At 40.7% G+C, this 21,062-nt stretch overlaps 1 protein-coding gene across 1 annotated transcript in view; it reads right to left on the reverse strand.

The window, feature by feature from the left end:
• The window catches only part of LOC105088595 (aldehyde dehydrogenase 1A1), a 40,727-nt gene extending 20,141 nt beyond the window's left edge, over positions 1 to 20,586 (reverse strand). The window contains exons 1-6 of the mRNA XM_010979469.3: positions 20,447 to 20,586; positions 7,788 to 7,892; positions 6,796 to 6,936; positions 4,000 to 4,129; positions 1,845 to 1,906; positions 228 to 356 (exon numbers count right to left, since the gene is read on the reverse strand). Coding sequence (XP_010977771.3) covers positions 228 to 356; positions 1,845 to 1,906; positions 4,000 to 4,129; positions 6,796 to 6,936; positions 7,788 to 7,892; positions 20,447 to 20,509 — 630 coding nt within the window. The 5' untranslated portion in view covers positions 20,510 to 20,586. The remainder of the gene's footprint in view (positions 1 to 227; positions 357 to 1,844; positions 1,907 to 3,999; positions 4,130 to 6,795; positions 6,937 to 7,787; positions 7,893 to 20,446) is intronic.
• Between the last annotated feature and the right edge of the window lie 476 nt (positions 20,587 to 21,062).

Below are 21,062 nucleotides of genomic sequence, written 5' to 3' on the forward strand. Positions count from 1 at the left end.
AAAGAAAACTATCAGTTTCAACATGAATTTGCACTTTTGAGAGTTGGGCAAAGGGAATAAAAAAGTGACTGTTTGATACGAAGCTTTTGAGTATGGCTTCCAAAAGCGTCCCTCCCAGACAGGAGCCATTGGCAGACAATGTCGTTTACAGCAGCACCAGATGAGGCGTTCCTGTTGTAAATTAGGACTCCTGACTTCTTGTGCGTATTTTGATTTAGGAAACTTACCTCTTTTATTAAAGACGCCACATGAAGAGCAGTGAGAGGAGTTTGCTCTGCCGGTTTGACAACCACTGTGTTTCCGCAGCTAAGGGCAGATCCTATCTTAGAAATGAGCAAGACCAGCGGGAAATTCCACTAGAAGGCAACAGATAACAAGAGATTCTTTGTATTGCTGAAAGCCACATTTGTTCATCTAACTTCTACATCACACACTCCTGGTACATGTTAAATAGGAATTGCAGTAGCTTTTATTTAATCATCTGGTTTTATTCTAATCAAGTACATCACTAACAGCAATTCATAAATGCTTAAAAAAAAAAACTTCAAATAAACTGGATACAAGAAGGGAGCAGGAGAAAGTCATAAAATTTTATCAAGTGCTGTTATTTTGAGTTCTTTCCCTATCAGGAAAAAAAAATCATCGCATGGTTTAGAAATCAAGCCTTTCTACTAAACATACTACAAATTATCTATAAGTGTTTCAAAAAAGGTAATTATTCCTCCCTCCCTGTTCATCTTTAATTATAACTATTACCCCAGGAATAATATTTAGTGGTATTTGTTTCCAAGGCAAGCATCTCGCTAAAGACAAAGATGTCTAGGGCCTGGAGGATGGCAGATTGGTTCAAAACTCAGCTCAGTCACGAGCAGCCCTGTGAGCTCAGACAAGCTGTGGGCGTTTGGGGCATGATTTCATCATCTGTAAGTGCTGATAAGAAGGCTCCCCTGAGGATTCACAGAGAAAGTGGGTCAAATGCTTAACACAGTGACTGGTTCATCACAGGACTGCAGTAAATATTAACAATTACTAGTATTCAGGATTGTGTCGTTTTTATGGATCTTATTGGAATTTCTGAATTAATGAGCAATTTCATTCAAAATGTGGATTTCAATCTCATTGGAGCAGAAGATACATCATTTGCCACTTCCCCATCTGAGAACTTCAGGACACTTTACCATCTTTTGCCTGGCTTTGAATATGTCAGATAAGTGAAATCATTGATAGTCTCCTAGTTGTTATACTTTAACAGGAAATCTTCATGATTCTGCTTTAAAAAATGCTGCTTTGTGTAAGAAGAATTTGGAGCATCAAAGCCTCTTATCTAAGGCTAGGATAGATTCCATACTGTGCTCCAAATGTCTGTGGCACGGTTTCTTCCATTTAATTAAGAGCTTTCACTCCGGATTTGAGCACTCTGGTTGCTACTATTGTCCATGATGAGAAGTCCCAGTGAGGAGCAGAGGGTGTTACATTGGTGGCCGTATTACACTGACATGGCTGGTGTCCGCTTGCAGCAGATGGGCCAGCAAGGACCACTTTGCTATGTACATGGGTCTTAAAACAGAGTATATAATACAGCTGTTTAAAAACAAATCGTACAGTAAAAGATTAAGATTTGGTGATGCTGCGATACTGAAACACACACAAGAGAATATAGATTGGTTTCTGGACTACCTGGTTCATATGCAAGGGGTTCAGTCACAGGGAGTTGAACAATTACTGTATTTGCTTCACATTTAGCAAAAGTCTAAGCATTCGTTTTTGCCTGAGAAAGCTCCATTATGAAATGAAATACAACTCATTATTTTTTTTAAGATTGAAAATTATATAGAACAACTTACAGGAATGATTTGGCCACACACACCAATAGGTTCACTTCTTGTGTAAGTAAAAACGTTTCCATCTGGAAAATAAAACACACGATCATTTACAGACAATTGTGCTTGACATTCACAGGATGGTGGTTTGGGGTTGATGTGAAAGAAACACATAGACAATAAGTTAACAGAAAAACATATCTCCAACCATTTACAAAATGAAAAACTGAGCCCTCAGATAGTAATTTGAAATGAGAAGAACCATAAAACTGAGTCAGGTCAAAGCAAAGGTGCAAAACTGGAAAAGATCTGTAAGATATTTACTCTATCTCTGGTCCTATAGGAGGGCTGTTTTCTCAATCATACTTATTTCCAAAGTTTTCTTTCTTTCATAAGAAAGAAAATAAAGGTGTGTGGCTAAGAAAGAAACTATTAAGAGTTCTGTTTCTGACAGTTTTAACTTCTACCAATAATGGTAACACGTTTTTAAAGTACATAAGATAATTTTAAAAATAGTAAAATTAAAAGTAGTAGAATTAAAAAAATACCTCCCCATGACTGATAAGCCTTTCCTACCGACTGGTTCTAACAAAGTTCTCTCTGTTTGCCAACCAACTGATAAAAGCAAACTCTCAATACACATACACACACACACACACAACAAATGCCAGAAGTAAAAGACATTACTTTCCCACCTGGATTTGGTTGATTCACATTCCTCACAGGCTGATGCGATCATCCTGAGGTTGCACTGTGCTCTGTTTTGTTCTTTTCTAATTTCCGCAAAAGCTTCCCGACTATCATAGCAAGAAAGCTCCTTAGCAAGATCTATTTGGCTTTAAGTGGCTTTTCCTATTTTGTCAAAGGATAAAGTAAAACTTTCTAAAATAGCCACAGTTCTTGGTCCCACTATGGTTTCACTCTCCCCCTTTCATTTCCTATCACTTCTAACCGGCTGGGTGCTCCAGCTAGACTGGAATTACTCATCAGGGCCAGTCCTGGAGGCTACGGTCAGTAAGTTTACATGAATTAAATTCCACTCTTAGTGTTTTCTAAATTGACCCTTTTTCGTATTCCTATTCCATTACACGCATACTCAATTAAAATACTAAAACACATACACATTCACTCACACAAATTCTTATACTGGACTATAAACACAGGCCCCTCTTTCTTCGAAGCTGTTTGAGATCAATGTGAATTCGTTTGTTTAATTAACTTGTTGCAATTACACTGAGGTGGACGAGGCACAGGTGACCATAACTGACTCATACTGGAACATACAAAGGGGCTTAAATAATTAAGTTATAGAAAGGATATAAATGTCCCCATTGGAATCAAACACAAATAAATAATTTCAGAGGCCAGACTTGGAAAGGTTGAGCCCTTGGAAAGAAAACTGCCTTAAATCAGTCGTTGTGGGCATACGAATGTTCACACTTTAAATATTTTCTAAAATATCTGTAGTGTTATCTCCTGCATGATTATGCTGAAACAATTCTAAAAGCCATCTGATGAATCTTCCAGGTTGAGAACTGCACTGTCTCAAAATCAAGAAGAAGATCATTTTGCCCTGTTTGGCTGACATCTTTAAAAGGGAGAGTTTGGGAGCATTCATTTCTACAGGAATCTCCTCAGCCCTGCAGCTCCACCTGGGGCCTGCCCTGCGACCCCTGTTCCTGGGCTCTCAGATGTCCCCCTGCAACCCCGCAACAGAACAAAGTGCACCTTTCCTGACGGGCATTTTCCTTAGCACGGGTAGCCGCCCTTGGAAATGACTGGCCTCACTGTAGCTCGGACTGACCTGTCTCAGCCCACTGTCCTCCTTATGGGAACATAAATTCCACCTTGCTCGTGTCAGCCCGTGTCTCCATTTACTGGAGTCCTAAATCCACTCTCCTCCCATATACCAAAGCCCCTTACCTCACTTACAGCCAATCAGTGTTCACAGCCCCTTTGTGTTCACAGCCCCTCCCCGGTAATAGACCTTGCACGCTCACACTCGGTGGACACGCAGGCACCTCTCGTCTGTGTAGCAGTGTACCTCTTAAACTTTCCTTTGTTCTTGAACTTTCCTTGCCTTCGGTAAATTCTTCTTACGAACCTGCGTCACCAACCCCACCAAGTGTCCCTCAGCAACTTCGACCCTCACCCCTTGTGGTTCCCCAAAGCTACTTACCACTGGGTATGGTGCGGCCCTGGATCTTGTCAGCCCAGCCTGCACAGTAGCGTAATATATTGATGGAATTTCCTAAATCCATTCGATAAGCATTGGGAAACAGTTTTCCACTGTTTATTGACTCCATTGTCTGAAAAAGGGATCACATCCCAAATCTAAACTTCCATAGAAATCTTACATGAAAAAAAAAGTCAATACTTTGGGTAATTGTGTGCTAGAGAATTTTAGCAAATAGAAGAAATTCAGCAAGCAATCTTGTCTAACCTCCTTTTCTAAAAAAGATGACCGAAAAAGTTAAAATGACTTGTTTTAGAGCTTACTTGCTTGCAGACATAGCGAGATCTAGGTAGAAAGGGTAACGAGAGTTTGGTATCTAAACCCTACTGCTCCGTCTGTCTCATTCTGAATATCCCCAGCAAAGCAACTTCCTAGGAATTGGTCACAGTTTGATACACACACAGCTTGTAAGAGTGGCACTTAGTGACTTCTTAGTCAGATCAGAGTTCCAGCAAGATTTCACTTACTGTGTGATACAACTGTGGGTGACAATTTACTGTTACAGACCATTAATAATGCCTCAATAATTATTTTTACTTTTTAACCTTCCATCTGGATATAACCAATCAATTCACACAAAGTTAAGTGACCCCTGGGTTTTTTATCCATGAGCTTTTCTTTAGCAAAATTTTAAGTTGTGAAACTCCTAGTTTTGCCACTAATTTTGAAGGAGAAATAATAAAATGGCCACACTTAGGCTAATAAATTCTTGGCTTTATGCTTACTGCTTGCTTTTGGAACGATCAGCAAACCTGACTGACCAGATGCTGCTCCAGCCCCAGGCCCACTGTGAAAGCTGTTGCTGCTACTGTTTGATTTTTACTTTGCTCTGATAATTAAAATTTACAATCTTGTTTGGCATCTGAGTTACTCCCCCGGAAGGGAGTCACGGGACGATAACCTCAGGAGAATGACCAGACCCCCCAGAGTTCCTCCGTAGCGCCAGATGACTCTGACCAGATAAGGAAGGTCATGGGCTGATGACCTTCCAGATCACGCGAGGTCCCATGATGCCAGATGGACTCATCAAGATTCAGGAGGAAGTTTCATCTGAGACCCTTGTTGATCGTTACCACCTCTTACACTCCCACCGGTTGTTAGCATCACCTTTCATGATCCACCTTGGTCATCTATGAAATCACTAAGCCCTAACCCCAAGGGAGTTCACAGTTTTGAAGGCATTAGCCTGCTGTGAGTCCCCTTTGCTGGCCAAAGTAATAAAGCTGCCTCTTTTCTTCTAAGACCCAGTCTCTGAGTTATTTGGGGGCCGAACTTTCAGCAACAATATCATAATTATTATTTGAATGGTCAGGCTGTAAAGTTCAATATTTTCTAGTCTAGTGCCCAATGGTTTTAGGATGACCTATCTCTTCTTTTCTTAAGCATAACTGTGAAGAGCTCTTTAGGTCATAATGTTCTGAAATTGGTTCCTTATCTACTGTAGTCTTCTGTCTCTGCATTACACTGTATGCCACTTCAAAACTTAATCAAACATGATTTGGGATGTTATTTTAAGAATTTTATTTTATTTTATTAAATGTCTATTTTATTAGATAACTTTATTTTACTGTGAGATAATTAGGTTTATTTATTTATTCATTAATGGAGATAATAGGGATTGAACCCAGGACCTCCTGCATGCTAGGCATGCACCTTACCACTGAGCTACACCCTTTCCCCCGGTATGCTTGCTCTTTTATCCCCCTTAGGATCTTATGCTGACAGAGGCAGTCAGCATTCCGTAATCCACAGATCAGATAAACTGGCAAAGGAGAGTTTTAACAAATTCTGCTTTTTTCCGACAGGGCATTTTGGTTCAGGTTGTTGTGTTGTGCACAACTTCTAATTTCCTATTTTTGCATACTTTGAATTATGCTGTCCTTGGATAATAAATGACACTTTGATTAACTATAATTGCTAATGCTGATTTAAAAAAAAATAAGCCTCTTGTTACTGCCAGTTAAGAGTCTAAAGGTGATACAAATTGGCTGAAGTCTGACATCAGTGTGGCTTTAAGTTTAAGTGGCTTCCCTGCGATGCCCACTTGAGGGGAAAACGAGGCAGCACCTCCCCCACCGTTTCATGTGCTGATTCGTGTAATTGTTCTGCTGGAATTTTTTTTTAAAAACCAGTATGTGTAAAAATATAATTTTTATAAAGACATGAATGATTTTTCTTTATTCCTCACTCCTTCACCTATAAGAAGAACATGATTTAATCAAGACTATTGTGAACATGCACATTTTAGGAAGAGAAAAAGTGGTCATTTATGAAGTGTCTTGGTGGGCGAAATTACAGAGAAATAAGCTTCATTTTAAAGAAGTATTCTGGGTACCTCTAACAAACTCTATGAGAGTTTTCACTCAAAGGGTCAAGTAAGTTCAAGAAACCCAGTATGTTATTCTAGGATCTTCATACTGCATGTGGCTTTGTTAAAGGCTCAGAAATTCTAGAGTAAAGGAACAAAATTTGTTTAATCTGATTCAACTCAGGGTCTGCCAAAGTTCAGACTGCAGAATCTGTTCTGGGAGTAGATGTTGATGTCATCTGGAACCAGAATGCAGACTACTTACTGAGAATAAGCTCAATGATAACATTTATATACAAGAGCTGGTACAAGTCTTTTCATTCAGTTTGCAGAGAGTATGTAATGATCTCTAAAACCAAAACAACTCGCCAATCCAAGCCAAGAATGCTTTCTAGAGATTACGAGACCTGCCCGGTTTGGTTAATACTCACTGCCAGGAGCAGACGATCTCTTTCAATTAAATCAGCCAACTTGTATAACAGCCGTCCTCTCTCTGAAGCATCCATAGTTCGCCATGGAGACCCAATCTGAAAAGCTTCTCTTGCAGCCTTCACTGCTTTGTCAACATCCTCCTGCAAGTCACAGGGAGTTCAATTCATGAGCTAAATGTATTAGCAGGTCCAAAGGCAATAACCCTATACAGTCAGTAGACTGAAGCCCTTCATAAGGAAGTACTGTGTCTTCATCAGCTCGAAGTCTACCACATTGCACAAACTCAAATACCACATATTGGAATTACACCTGCTGCCTAATCTTTGGAATGATGTGTTCCATACACATAGTACATGCTGGATTTCCTAGAATAGTAATATATTTTAATAGTTGCTACCATTGGAGGGCTTACCATATATCAGGTAACATTCCAATTGCTTTACACACATTAACTCATTTAATTCCCAACGATTTTATGAGACAGACACATTCTGCCTTTTACAGATGAAGAAACCAAAGCAAACAAAGAGGAGATTTGCCCAAGCTCAATAGCGGAATTTTTAAAGGTATTGATTAATATTAATTCAATGATTTTTAATGAATAACTTGGCAATATATTGTTACAAAAGTTCTATATTAGGTTTTCTTTAGTTTCTCTTTGCATTTTAAGAAAAAAATTTATGAAGAAAGGATCTTTCTGCTTTTTTAAACCTATGACCAATCACTTCATATGCAGTCTGTTTGTACAATAAATATAGACAAGATTTTAACTGCAAAACAAGCTAGGAAAATAACATGATAAGAATCACCACACCCAGAAGCACCAGCTCATCATCATTACATGACTCCCGAGCGCCCTTTATGTACCAAGACGCCCTGGAAACCATATTTTCACGACACGTCTATTTGAACATGGAATGAGGGTTGGGAGCTCAGAATGGTAAGAAACAAAGAAACCTGGCATAAAATGGAACTGTGTTAGAAAACTCACCTTATCTCCTTCTTCCACCTCACAGAGTTTCTCCTCAGTTGCAGGATTAAAGACCGGAAATTTCTTGCCGCTCACCGAATTATGCCACTCATTGTTTATGAAGATCTGTAGATACAGAGAGATGGTAAGTAAAAAGGCATTTAAACGTGCAGCAAGGTGGGGTGGGTATAGCTCAGTGGCAGAGCGCGTGCTCAGCATGCACGAGGTCCTGGGTTCAACCCCTAGTCCTCCATTAAAAAGAGAAAAAGAACAATAAAAAACAATTAAAATTATGCAGCAAATTTTGGACACTCTTTTACAAACTAAAGCACTACAGAACACCTAAGTGAAGCCAGTGTTACAACCTCACCTCCTTCACCTACATGCCCCCTCCAAGAGTTTTTTGGCTGTTGAAGATACTTTACACACACATACCCACACATCACACACTAAAATAAAAAAATTTCACTGAGATGTGAGGTTATTTAAAGAGCAGAAAATACAGACTGGAGAAAACAATCTAGAAGAGGATGCTGTTATCTGAAATAATTATGAATTTGAGGCAAAAGCAAAGGCTTAAGTGGGCTTGGTTTTTATGAATCACTGTTTTCTACTTCAGGTTCTGAACATGCTCATTTTCTGCTCCTGGTGATTTGGTAGCATAAGTGACTATTTTCTGATCCTTTATTTTACTGTCTTAAAAGTAGCCTGAGGGAGGATTTTAAAAGAAGATTTAAAAAAAAAAATAAAAGAAGATTGCTTGGGAAAAAAATTGGCTAGTGATATTTTTTTCATGGACCTTTTGAAGACACATGGGTTTCATTCTCCTTTTTAAAAGATTATCTAATAATTTATTTGTCTTCAGGTGAAATCAAGTACTAGATTTCTTAGTGATATCTGTGAGAAAGAGACATGCATCTAAAGAAACGGAGGTGTCCAGAAAATACTGGAGTTTTGTTCTGTGTACGCAATAAAACAACAGGAATATTAAGAAGTGTTAGTATAATTCAGCCATAAAAAAAAATGAAATTTTGCCATTTGCAGCAACATGGATGGACCTGGAGGGCATTAGGCTAAGTGAAATAAGTCAAAGAAACACAGATACTGTATGATATCACTTCTTTGTGGAATCTAAAAAATACAACACTCTAGTGAATAAAACAAAAATGAAGCAGACTCACAGATACAGAGGATAAACTAGTGGTTACCAGTTGGGGGGGAGGGGCAACATAGGAGTAGGGGATCAAGAAAAAGTTATCATGGGATTATATGAAATTATGTGTGTGAAACTGCTGAAAATTGTAAAGTACTATAGAATTTAAAGAACCTTTCATTCAATAAAATTTTTCTTTGAAAAAGAAGGGTTAGTATGTTATCTACAAAGTCTGCTTCAACTTTTGCAGCCCTGAATTTGCAAAATTTCATTATGGAGCCTGACAGAACTTTGATATCTCATTCATCTCTCCCTAGAGTAAAAATATTTAATGATGCCAAATTAAGAATTACCCCTTTTGTTATAAACAAGGTTATACTTTGTTTCTGACAAAAGCTAGAACTTCTTCTCTGTCCTCTCATTCCATTATTTTTTGTTTATTTTCCTTTTTCTTGTTAAGTATTGAGTACAGTATTGAATAATATGTATTGTAACTTTCTGTTATATTTTTACAACATGAACTAGTTTTTTTAATTTTAAGCCACAAGTACTTGATCCACGTGGTTTTAAATGAAAGGTGACATACGCACTGGGTTTATAATATGTATCTTAATTCAGACACCTCCTCTTATTTAATTTTTAAAGATGTTACTAATAGTGCAATTTTGAGGGAGAATGTGTTGAAATACTGCCCTCTAAAGCTTAAATTTGTTGTTATACTAAATACGAATTATTTAGCTATTAAAAATTCCCCAGTGACAGCTATCAAGATTACACATTGTTAAATTACTTACATTGTGTATATTTGAAATAAAAGTAGTCTTTTAAAGTAAACTGTGAGTTTGCACTGACTTAGCTATTCCATTTTACAGTGTCCAAATTTAGCTTAAAATTCTGCCAAACTAATCAAATGTATATTACCATGCATCCCCAAATGCTTAAGTATAGTTAATTCTATATTCTGTGATTTACAAGATTATTACAAAAAATTTCCCTGGTCTCCTCATTTTTATTGTAAAATTTGTCAATTTTTAAAAAGTCATTTTTAAATGTCTGCCTTCCCTTCTAGGCTATAAGTTCTATAAAATAAGGTCAAGGACTGTTTTTCTGGTTTATCCTCAGTGTCCACCACAATCCCAGCCCTGAAATGATTTTAACCCTAGTAAAGAATGATTGAATAAATAACTTAAAATTGAATTAAATAACTCAGAATTCAGCAGCTACACATGGGTAAGACCTATAATATACTACACATGAATATAATATACTGCACATGAGTACACGCTGATTTTTGTTTTGCTGAAACACAGAAGAAGGATATTTGCCTGTTCAAGCCAATACAACCCACTTATTTGGAGACATTCAGAAGAATTGTAGTGCTGACAGGAAAAAGATGTCAGCATGACTAAATAAAGGGGTAGGGGGTTCCAAGGCAGTTCAGATGAAGAGACTAGATGTTCAAAGACACATATATGGAGGCTTGAGAAAGTTAGAAGTATCAAGAAAATCCTTGTTTCTCTGATAGGGTAATGGGATACAAAGACTGTAAAACTCCTATTAGCCTTTAAGAAAGAAAAAAAAAAAAATCCTGGCATCTTAGTTCAACTTGAAGAAAGATAAATTCAGATTAAAATACTGACTTGCCCAATGCCTCTTGGAGTGAATCAGCATTATAGCTATCAAAAACACATTTATGTATAAAATAGATAAACAACAAGGTCTTACTGTATAGCTCAGGGACCAGTAGCTATGTCCTACTGTACAGCACACACGTGTGTGTATATACATACACACACACACATATATACATATATATGAATCACACACACAAATGAATCACTATGCTGTACACCAGAAATTAATACAGCATTTTAAATCGACTATACCTCAAGTAAAAAAACAAAAACAAACACGTATTTGTTGCCTCAAATCCTGAGGCAACAAAACAAAATGTTGATACTCAAAGTAAAGTAAAAAAAAAAATCTAAACGGAAATTAAGGAGGAAATAACGGAGGAGAGGAAAATATTTAACTGCAGTCAAAAGAATTAAAACAAAATGAGAAGGTGACCAAATCAAAAGCAAGAGAAATAAAATTTTCCTTCCATTTCTGTTTTATATTATAGTCTGACTTCAGTAACATGAGTCACTTCTCTTTTTTGCTGTTTGAAAAAGCCTTTCAACCTTTTTTAACTCAATAGGGGAAAAAGAAATGATGCTAAAGCATTTCTGTTTTGAGCCACACCTACGTTTTGTCCCACCGATGACAAACATGCTGGTCCACCATTCCCACGTATCATGTACACCCTATACAGCGCCGCGTGCTGCGCCCTGTGAGGGGCGCGGTCAGTCGCGTCGGACACTGGACTGGGACAGAGGTAGGGCGAGTGTTAAATAAACGGGAAAATGAATGTGTTCTCATTTCTAGCCGGAAGAGGACTCCCTGCTCCCGCTGGTCTCCGGTCCCTTTAAGGGTCGCACTCAGCGCGGCAGGCTCGGCGCGACCCTCCCAGCGCGGCGGGGGCGGGGCTGCGGAGGGCCCCGCGGGGAATAATTTAAAGGCGCCGCGCCTGAGGCGCTGAGCGGACGGCCGCGGAGTTGGTGCGGAGTGGGCCCCGGCGGCGAGCTCGGGTGAGTCCCGGTTTCCTTCGCCCTCTCAGAGGCGTCCCTTAGAAGGTCGTTAGCGAGCCCTCCGCCAAAGGGAAAAAAAAAAAAAGGCAGAAGCATTAGAAAGTTAGATGAGGTAAGATGCAGAAGCACTAGAACGTTCTGTACATATTTACTGTTTAACAATATCAAGACCCAATAATATAATTGCTTGCATTTAAGGCTTCTTTCTAAAGAAAAGTGCCAAATGTTGAGTATAATTTAGTTGTTTGATATTTGTATTCCTCTGACTTCTGAGGAAGTATTGGGTGAGCAATAGAAATATTGAATGTACCTAGGGGGAGGTAGCTGCTCAGGTGAAGTTTTAAGAAGTGTGCTATTGTGCAGATACGCAGACGAGAAATTTTCATTAACAACTCCAATATTACAAGAAAGGCATCTGATAGAGATATTATAATATGAGAGAACGAAATATTAGAACACTGCACACACCTTGCAATACCAGTATTTGTGGGAACTTCTGACTCACACACACAGCACGAGTGCACGTACATTCGCAAAATACCAGTATGATGAAATCCAGATTTACACAAATATTTACTTTTCTGATTTGTTTATTAGCAGAGGCTCTTAGTTAGATGTTTAATTATGAAGCAATTATTGCTCATGTTCCTTTGAACATGGCTCTGTGTTGCCACTGGAATCGGCTAAATGTGTAATGCGTTTGGCCACAATTATAATAGCGTCATGAAAACCCAAACCACTACCATCAGCACCACCACCCCAAGCCAGATAGTTGCTGTTCTGAGACAAGAGTATGGCTGTTTTATGAATGCCTGTATTTCCATGAGGTGCTTTTATGCTGATCTATCTGTATTACAACATCCCCATAGATTATCCGTGGCATTTCAGAGGCACTACTTTTTACTTGGGTTTGCTCTTCAAATGAGCTGTTTCTCATAATCTTCAAGAGGTTTTCTCACCCCGCTTCCTCATTCTGGTAAGTGGTTAATGGCAAATCCATTAGGTGTAGTCCAGTTTAAAGAAATCATCTGCACATTCGTAATACTGAGACGCCTTATGAAATGGGGATAGCACCCTCTTTTAAGATATGTGCTCTTTACCTTAGGATTCTTGTTGATTAGGTGTTCTTGAAGCCAGGAAAGTGCCAGAGAACAAAACAATTTGCCACGACACAGTCTTCAGAGATGAGCTAAAATATTGCATTCTTAGAGAATGTTTGTCTCCCAGGAGCAAAATCAGTGGTTGGCTCCATCACTGGTTTGTGGCCATGATCTAGTTCTTGCTGGACTCTGGCACTTTCTAAAGGAGAAAGTAAATGCTTCTGACCTGGCTGGGTGCGAGTGAGTTTCTGGGAGAAACAGGAAGTCAGATCCCTAAGTAATTAGATGGTGATCACTGTAGGTAAAGTTAGAAGGCTGACCTGAAACTGTTAGACAGTTGCTGCTGGCCAACAGACCATGCTTTGAGTAGCATCAGCAAAACTCGGAAGTCCATTAGAAATGCAGAATCTCAGACCTACAGCATCAGAATCTGCATTTCAGCATGGTCCCTAAGTGATTCACTTGCACATTCAAATTTGAGATGTACTGCTTTAGAGTATCTTCTTTCTGCTGGTCCACCTGTTCAGGGATCTAGTGTCCAAATCACTTCTCTTCTCTTATCATCCAAATTTCTATTCTCTCAATCAGAGTAAAGGATGAATGGTATTAAGTAACACATGCGAAAGCCTTTGTTAGAGACAAGCCAATGAGATTCAAGTACTACTATTTTTAGTGTTTAAGGAAAAAATGAAATCATGTGGAAAAGGATCAGATCTGAAATGAGGAGATTCAGGAATCCAGTTGACTCTGTCTTTGCCTCCGAAAAGCTGTGTGACCTTAAGCGAGTCACTGAAGCTATCTGAGCTCAGGTTCATCAGTTTTAAAATGGGACATGAGTAATATCTTCCCTTGCTCTTCCCCAGTGGTTAATTATGAACTTCAAATGAGAGCAATAGATGAAAGTAGTTTTGAACTGTGACAAAGCAGTGCAAGTATTCGTTCCACTTACATCGGCAACTGAAAACAATTTAGAATTCTAGGAGTCATCTTGGGAAGGAGAGGGTTAAAGAGAGCCTGGACCAAGGAGCCAGTGCCTGGCACTTTCTACAAATTACCTCACTTAATTCTCACAGCCACTTATATCGTTAAATACATAAAAAAGCTGGAAATCGAAGCTGGATTTATCCTGTTAAGCCACTGCACCCTGTAGCCATCCAGCTATTTGTTCAACTGCTTCCAAGCCAAGAGCAAACAAAATATTGCTTTAGTTAGAAAGGAGCTAAAAAGATTTCCCTAATGAAAGCAGCATCACTGCACAATCAGCTTTGTCTTGGACCTAAGTCCTGTCCTGTTTTAAGCACCCCTCTGTGGTTTCTTTCAAATGAAATCCATCAGGTAGTCGGACTTCAGCCTCTATCTGCAGTCTCATCTCATCCACACTTTCTCTTTCTTACTTGATTCCAGCCATGTTAGCCTTTTGATGGGTCTTTGAACACACCAAGCTCTTGTCTGCAGACGTCCATGCATGTGCTGTTTATTACCTATAGATCTTGGTTTCCCCACATTCCATGGCCACCTTATGCTCTGATTCCCTCAGGCTTACCTCAGTTGTCCCCTCCTTAAAGAGATTGCCCTGATACCACATCAAAAGTAAGCTCTTCCCCTCACATTCTCTCAACTTTCAGTTTCCTTCTTTTTAGCATTTAGCATTTAGTCATTTGTGATTAAAGTATTCACTCACTTGCTGGTTTTCTTCCCACCCCACCCTCCACCCCCTCCAGGAATATAAGCTCCTTGTGGCAAGAATCGTACTAGCCTTTTTATATCAAAAGACCTAGCACAGGACAGCCATTCAGTGAACAATAAATAAAAGTAAGGGGAAATGGAAGGAAGGAAGGAAGGGAAAAGGGGAGAAAGGAATGCAGAGGCTGGGGTCTTTGTCAATGCACGTGGCCTGAATTTGTTGGTTGTAAGAATTTAAAAGGAGATAATGATGAGGAAAAACAAAAACAACACTTTAAATTGTGCCTAGCACATAGTATTCAATGATTTGTAACTCTCCTTTATCAAAAATAAATCTTTAACCCAGATGGGTTAAACAGTAATACCAGAAACCTGGGAAAGAATCTCCTCCTCCAACCAAAATTATTCCCTAGGAGTTCAAGAAATACTGTTCATGTAGAGATTGCACACCAATGTCAAAGTCCTCTGTACCACAGCCTCTCCCAGCCCAAACCCCACATTTTGATCAAAATATAAGGTCTGTTTGCTTCCAATCTTTATTACTGTTCTCTTTTTCGAAGTTGGTGGCAAACTTCCTTCCTGTTGGCCTGGAAACAGCTGAACGACAGCTGGAAAGGCTCGTGGGCATGTCCCCTCTGGGAATCGAGAATGGACCGATGAAAGTCAGAGTAAGGAAGACAGGATAGGATGCCAGCGACTCCACGTCCCCAAGTCATGACATTGGTCTTAGACACGTCACTGTTGGTGTGGGGGCTGAGAATGCCGGCATTCCAAGTCTGGCTTTGTCATTTACTAGCTGTGGAACTCAAGTCCTGTCAGACAAAGTTCTTGACCCCTGAAATTTCCCTTTGCCCCAATGTGGTCCTTGTCAGGTGGGGCATGACTGTGCAAGAAAGAGTGACAGAAGAGCTAGGAGAAGAGCATGAGATGAGATGAGTCAGGAAACAGGACTAGGAAAGATTGAGTAAAAGAAGGTTCTGGAAAGGGGGAAAGAATTCAGAGAAATAAACAGGACTAGGAGGGTAGCTAACGTTAATCAATCACTTCCCATGTGGCAGGCACTATTTTAAGTGCTTTCTGTGGAGCCGGCTGGCGCTCTCTTGAGTCATAAAACCCCCCTCAGGGGCTCTTTGTGCTTTCAGGATTAAGGTTAGTGTGTTTTGGCATGGCCTCCACCAACCTGGAGTAGAAGAGGGCTGGATTTTCATCGGGTATCTGAGCAATCTCTCTTAGTCTGGTGTAATTCACAGGTTTTGTTATGGCCTTTTTCATTCCATTCAATTAAACAAGTAATCATATGATTACAGTATGTTCTCGCAGCGTCCCTTTCTTGATATGTCCATTGGGGATTTGAGTCGGGGACTGATTCTTTTCCAGACCTAGATGTGTTTCTGGTGTCAGAATCTTGGCTGGCTCGAGTGTGGACCTCGTCAGCCCAGCACTGAGCCAAGGACCAAACACGAACTTTTTCAAGTACAACAGGTGGTGAAAATGACAAATATATCCTGCTAGGTCAAGTCAAAGGCTGCGGTGGGGGCCTGAAGTTCTTGTATAAAGCGGGAAGGGTCCTGGCTAAAAGAGCCCACCCTGGCATGTACTTGTGAGAGATAAGACACAGGGAAAGGGACATGGACCCGAAGGGTGCCCACCTGGCCGTCAGCAACCTCAGGAAGGGGTAATGTGTTTTCTTGTTTGGGGGCTTCAGAAATGGCAGTCTTAAGTGGGGATGCTGGTTCTGTTGTGTCGTAAATAGCACCTGGCCTAGTATGTGATGGGGAGAAAGGGCTCTGATAGGGACAGGGAACAGGGGATGGTACTCGGAGGTCCAGGAGCTGAAAGGGAAGGAGGTGGGGGAAGGAGAGGGGGAGGTTGGGGGTGTCCCAGTGCTGCAGGCACCCGAGGCAGCAGAGGCAATGAAGGCTATAGAGAAGGGGTCTGGTTGCTGTTGTTGTTAGGAACCCGGGAAAGGAGGGGGTCATCTAGAATATCAGGTTGGTCATCAGATATTAAAGATGGGTTTCCTAAAAATCCAGTGAGACACATGCGGCATCCTTTGGGGGTTCAGAATCTTGGTGTAGAGCCATAAAGACCTGTACGTAGGGAACCTCAGACCGCTTTCCCTGCTTGTGACAGAAGAGATCAAGCTGATGTATGGTGTTATAATTTAAGGTCCCTTTAAGGAGCCATGTCTCCTGATCTGGAACCTGACATTGCGGCCAAGCAGTGTTCCAGAATAAGACAAGCTGCCTTTTCGTTAATGACTGGGGGTGAACTTAGGCCGGTTTTTAAATACAACTCAGGGATGAGTCCCAGGGAATAGAGAGAGTGTTTCCCACAGTAGTTAAGGGGAAGAAAGAGGAAGAAACCGCCCACCTAGGGCACTTAAATACCACCCGCGACGGAGTGAACACCCACCAGGGGAAACGGGGCTGGATGGCTCACAAGGGAGGAATCAGGATCTATCCACTCGCTAAGGAAGCAGCCAGAAAAAGGCCACCAGGGCAGTCAGACTCTACTCCACGGGCGTCCCCACCCCACCCCCCAACCCCCACCTCATCCCTGAAGGAGAATGACAAGTTTCCAGCATTCCCTAACTCAGGGCATCCCCTGAGAAAGGGAAGCTGTCCCGGCAAAGGGGCCACTACTGGCCTGATGGCTGTGCCAGCGCGAGGGCTGAAAAGGTGGCACAAGGGGCCTAGAAGCAAAGAAAGGAGGGAACTTTAAAGCTTTGTACCTGGCGCAGCGATCAGAGGCTGGTCCGGGTCACAGAGGCAGCGTGGGAGGGAGGCGCGGGAGGGGAGAGCCTGGCCGTTAGGCTCAGGAACGGAGGCCACAGGGAGCAAGAAGAGGGGAGTGTGTGGGGGGCCCGAGCGTACTGCTTGTGCGTAGGGCTTTTCAGCACTTTTACCTGCTGAGCCGGCCTGACCCTATTAAGTGTCTGGGGCAGACCAGGAGACAGGGTCCTGGGTGTCTCAAGGCACCGGATGACCAGTCCTTAGGTGTGGCCCTTCCCCAACGAGACACAGAGTCCCCTCTGACCCAGGGATGAGGTGTGTAGTAGAGGCATTAGAAGAGAAGAGGCGCTTTTCTGAAGTGCATCCACCAAACAGCTAAGAGTCACTTCTGTCTGTCAGACTTGAGTTTCAGAGCCCACCGGAAGCAGCCCAGCCAGGGTTCCTCAATCCTCAGCAAGACTCCTGGGAATTCCTGAATGCTAGGGAGTGGCAGGAAGGTATGAGAGAGGAAAGGAAAGCAGAGAGGGAAGAGGGAAACCTGCCCTGGCCACCTGGCTTCCAGAACGGAGCATCTGATCAAGCAGGGAGGGGAGGGGGAAGACAGTGAGACAGAGAGATACCTAAAGGGCTCCCTTAGAGTTTGGCCACATACGGGCCAGTAAGTGCTGTGGGCAGACATTAAACTCAATTAATGCTTTTTCCCACCTTAGGAAATCCCCATGTTACACATCAGGAAACTGAAGCAGACAGAGGTAATGTAGTTTGCCCAAAGACCCCGAAACCAAAGAAGCTCTTCATTTAAAAGCTCAGTAAAATGGATGAGTTGGCAGATGTAGGGTTTGCTTAGAATCAGAAAGGCGGGAAAGTGCAGATAGACATGGAATCTGAGTTTATGTGGGTTTAGAATGATACTAGAGAGGTGTTATATTCTAAAGACTTTTGTATCATTTTAGAAAGTATTTCTTAAACTCCGATCTCTGTTTTATGCACCTTGAAAAATAACCAGATTGAACTAGAAAGTATGTCATAAAAGGTATGCATCGATGACTTCTTTTGTTTGGATGAGAAGCAGTCTCAAGCTTGAGAGGATATAGTTTAATAATCTTCTGATACTCAGCCTTGCTTGTGTCTCCCCTCCACCTTGCCCAACGACCAATATACTCTAGGGACAGTAAATGTGAACACTAAAATAGTGGAAGAAAAATAATTAAAGAGTTTAGGGGCTGGCCACAGGAGGCAATTTCTCAGACACTAATAAAATCCTTATTTGATTTGCAACAGGGAGGCTTAGCTATGAACCCTCATTTTCCAATTCCTCTGGCAAGAGTAAGTCCAGTACAATTCTTCAGTGAGGCACAGGAAAAACAAAATGCAAAGGCATTTGGAAAAGCTCACCCGTTTAGATTTAATAACATATATAACTGGTGTCCTCCCGAGTGTGAAGCTACTGCAACCAATAAATCGGACTGAAAAATGCTGTCTGAGCAGAACAGATTTATAGAGAAGATGGGTGAGCAGTCAAAATTTACTGACCTGCATTGGGTGTTTTTACCCAGAAAAGTTCCTATACACGAGAGCAAATGCCTACCCTTTTGACCACTTAGGTCATTTAGTTTCTCTAGAGGGTGTTCTTGGGTAATGACTTTTAAGTAAACAAGAGATTTTAATCTTAAAAAGATCTCTCTGTGTTAAAGAATCACAGATTTGTGTTTCGATGTTGGATTTTTTAAGGACCAACTCATTTGTCTATTACTGTTTCTCACATTTTTAATTAATTACTAGTACATGAAGCTGAATTCAGTGGAAAGAGTGTTTCACACTAGGGCTTCCTGGAGATTCACACACAAGGAAGACTGCAAACCAAATTTTTTAAAAACATGTCATTCAGCTTACCAAAATATCTTCCCAGGTATTATCATACAGGGGGGGAAAAAAAGACTCTGCAATAATGGTAATGGGATAATTCAATTATTGCAAATGGTTTTGATCTTTATGAAATGAATGTATTTTTTAATGTGCCTACTTTGGATTGAAATTTCTTGTGAATGACAGACTTCGAGTAAGAAAGTTGGGAAAATTGGAGTCTTGCTATCTTTTGGGCGTACCTTTGCCAAGGGTAAAATTTTTGGAGGATATGGGCTCATCACATTTTTCATGTTCCCATTGGGAATAAAAATCAAATGGAAAAAAATTTTTCCCTTTTAATAAAACCTTCTGAAAATAATACTTTGATACGGTTTATAGCTGCTGGTCAACTATGCTAAAGGCACAGTCTGATCTCTGCAGACGCTTTCCTGTGAAAAAGAGCCAGTCAGCTAAACAACGTCCTCATTTGTTGTGCTTATGAAAGTAAAACTGTAACAGACTTGAGGATTTCAAAACCATCCATGATTACAAGCAAGGAAACAAATTAATAATAGTGGAGCTTTTACTTTATCATTATCTTGTAACGCTCTTGGTTTTTTCACTGGTTAATTCAGAAAGCAAAGTGCCTCTCCCTGAGTTGGAATCGCTCCTTTCTTATCCTCCTTTCTGCCTCACACCATAAAGCTCGCTTTTTAAGTGATCTGGGTCAGATTGGTTTTGGTTGTTTCATTCGTTTTGGGGGGAGTTCTAGGCTTTGACTAGAAAGCAGGAATGTAACAGAGTGAAACTGTCAAAGTTTGGAGATACTCTTGATCGACTCAAAATGGATCCATTTCCTCCTCTGAGGAAGCTGTGGGTTTTTAAGTCTGGGTCTGGCTCCTGCTCTGGTTTCTCTAAGTATTTATTGGTTAACAATGACGCATAGGCTCCAATGGCAACAAATTTGGCTGCAGAAATGAATAAGAATGCTTTCTTTCCCCAAATATGCTAAATAATGCAAATCCAATGCAGTTTTTCGTAACTGGAGTTTTCTTCCTTTATCCAGTTACCAGACTCAGGTCCTTCAATTCGGACACTTGTTTAACATATGGAAAAATCATGGTCCTTCAGTATGCTCTGTTTCACTTCAGTATGCTCTGTTTCTCTCTCTCTTTTTTTTCTTTTTAAAAATCATTTCCCATTTGTCTCTTTATTCCCAGCAAGTTTCTATAGTAATTATTTGCCTCTCTTATCATACATGCTGGGCCCTGCTGAAGGTTAACAGAACTGCTTAGCAAAGTCCACTCAATCCTGGCACAGGACCTTTTACACCATAGAGAATTCCTTTCACTTAGAAATGTTTTAAGAAATAAATTTATGAAAAGTTGCCTGATACGATTTAGAATTCATTATTTATTGAATACACTAAACCTAGACCTGCATTTTGCAAGCCTTTTATTTTTGTATTTGCAAAGGGCTCGATACACGAGTTTACATAACCTGAGGCAAAGCAGCAAATGTAAATTGTACTAACCTTAGTATATTGAAACTTCAAATTGGTGAGTGGGGCAGGCACCTCCTGCATGTTTGAGGACATTTCTGGTCAGGCTTCTGGAACACCGGTGGCAGGCTCAGCGATTTGGTTCTGATAGAGCACTTGGCTTTGTTTGTTCCTTTTTATCTGCACGGGCTAAGGTTTATTTGCATACTGGGATATGATTGGATGGACAAACTAGGGGCAGAAAGAAAACAGCACTACTTACTGTAGCACTGAGGGCAGAAAGCCCTTGATTTTAAACTTAAACCCTTAAGAATCCAGTATTGAAGATACATCTGGAGACAGCTTCAATTTGCAGATGAATTAATTTACAATACGAAACCTGTGATACACATACAAAACACAGCTGCTCTGGCCACTGAGGCCAGTTACTCTTTTTTTTGTCTTTTCATGCTTTTTATGCTACTGAAATTTTCCATTCTCTGACAGTCTTGGAATCAGAGAATTTGAGGATTGAAAAAGAATCTCAAAGGGCACTTTTTCTCAGCAGAAGCTGGTGAGGAGAGGACCCAGGCCAGGTGACTTCAGGACAGTGCTGTCAGCAAATCAGTCCATGTCCCAGAAAAGCAGGGTGCTGTTTGTGGAAGAAAGG

This window comes from Camelus dromedarius, chromosome 12 (assembly GCF_036321535.1).
Source record: "Camelus dromedarius isolate mCamDro1 chromosome 12, mCamDro1.pat, whole genome shotgun sequence".
NCBI lineage: Eukaryota > Metazoa > Chordata > Mammalia > Artiodactyla > Camelidae > Camelus > Camelus dromedarius.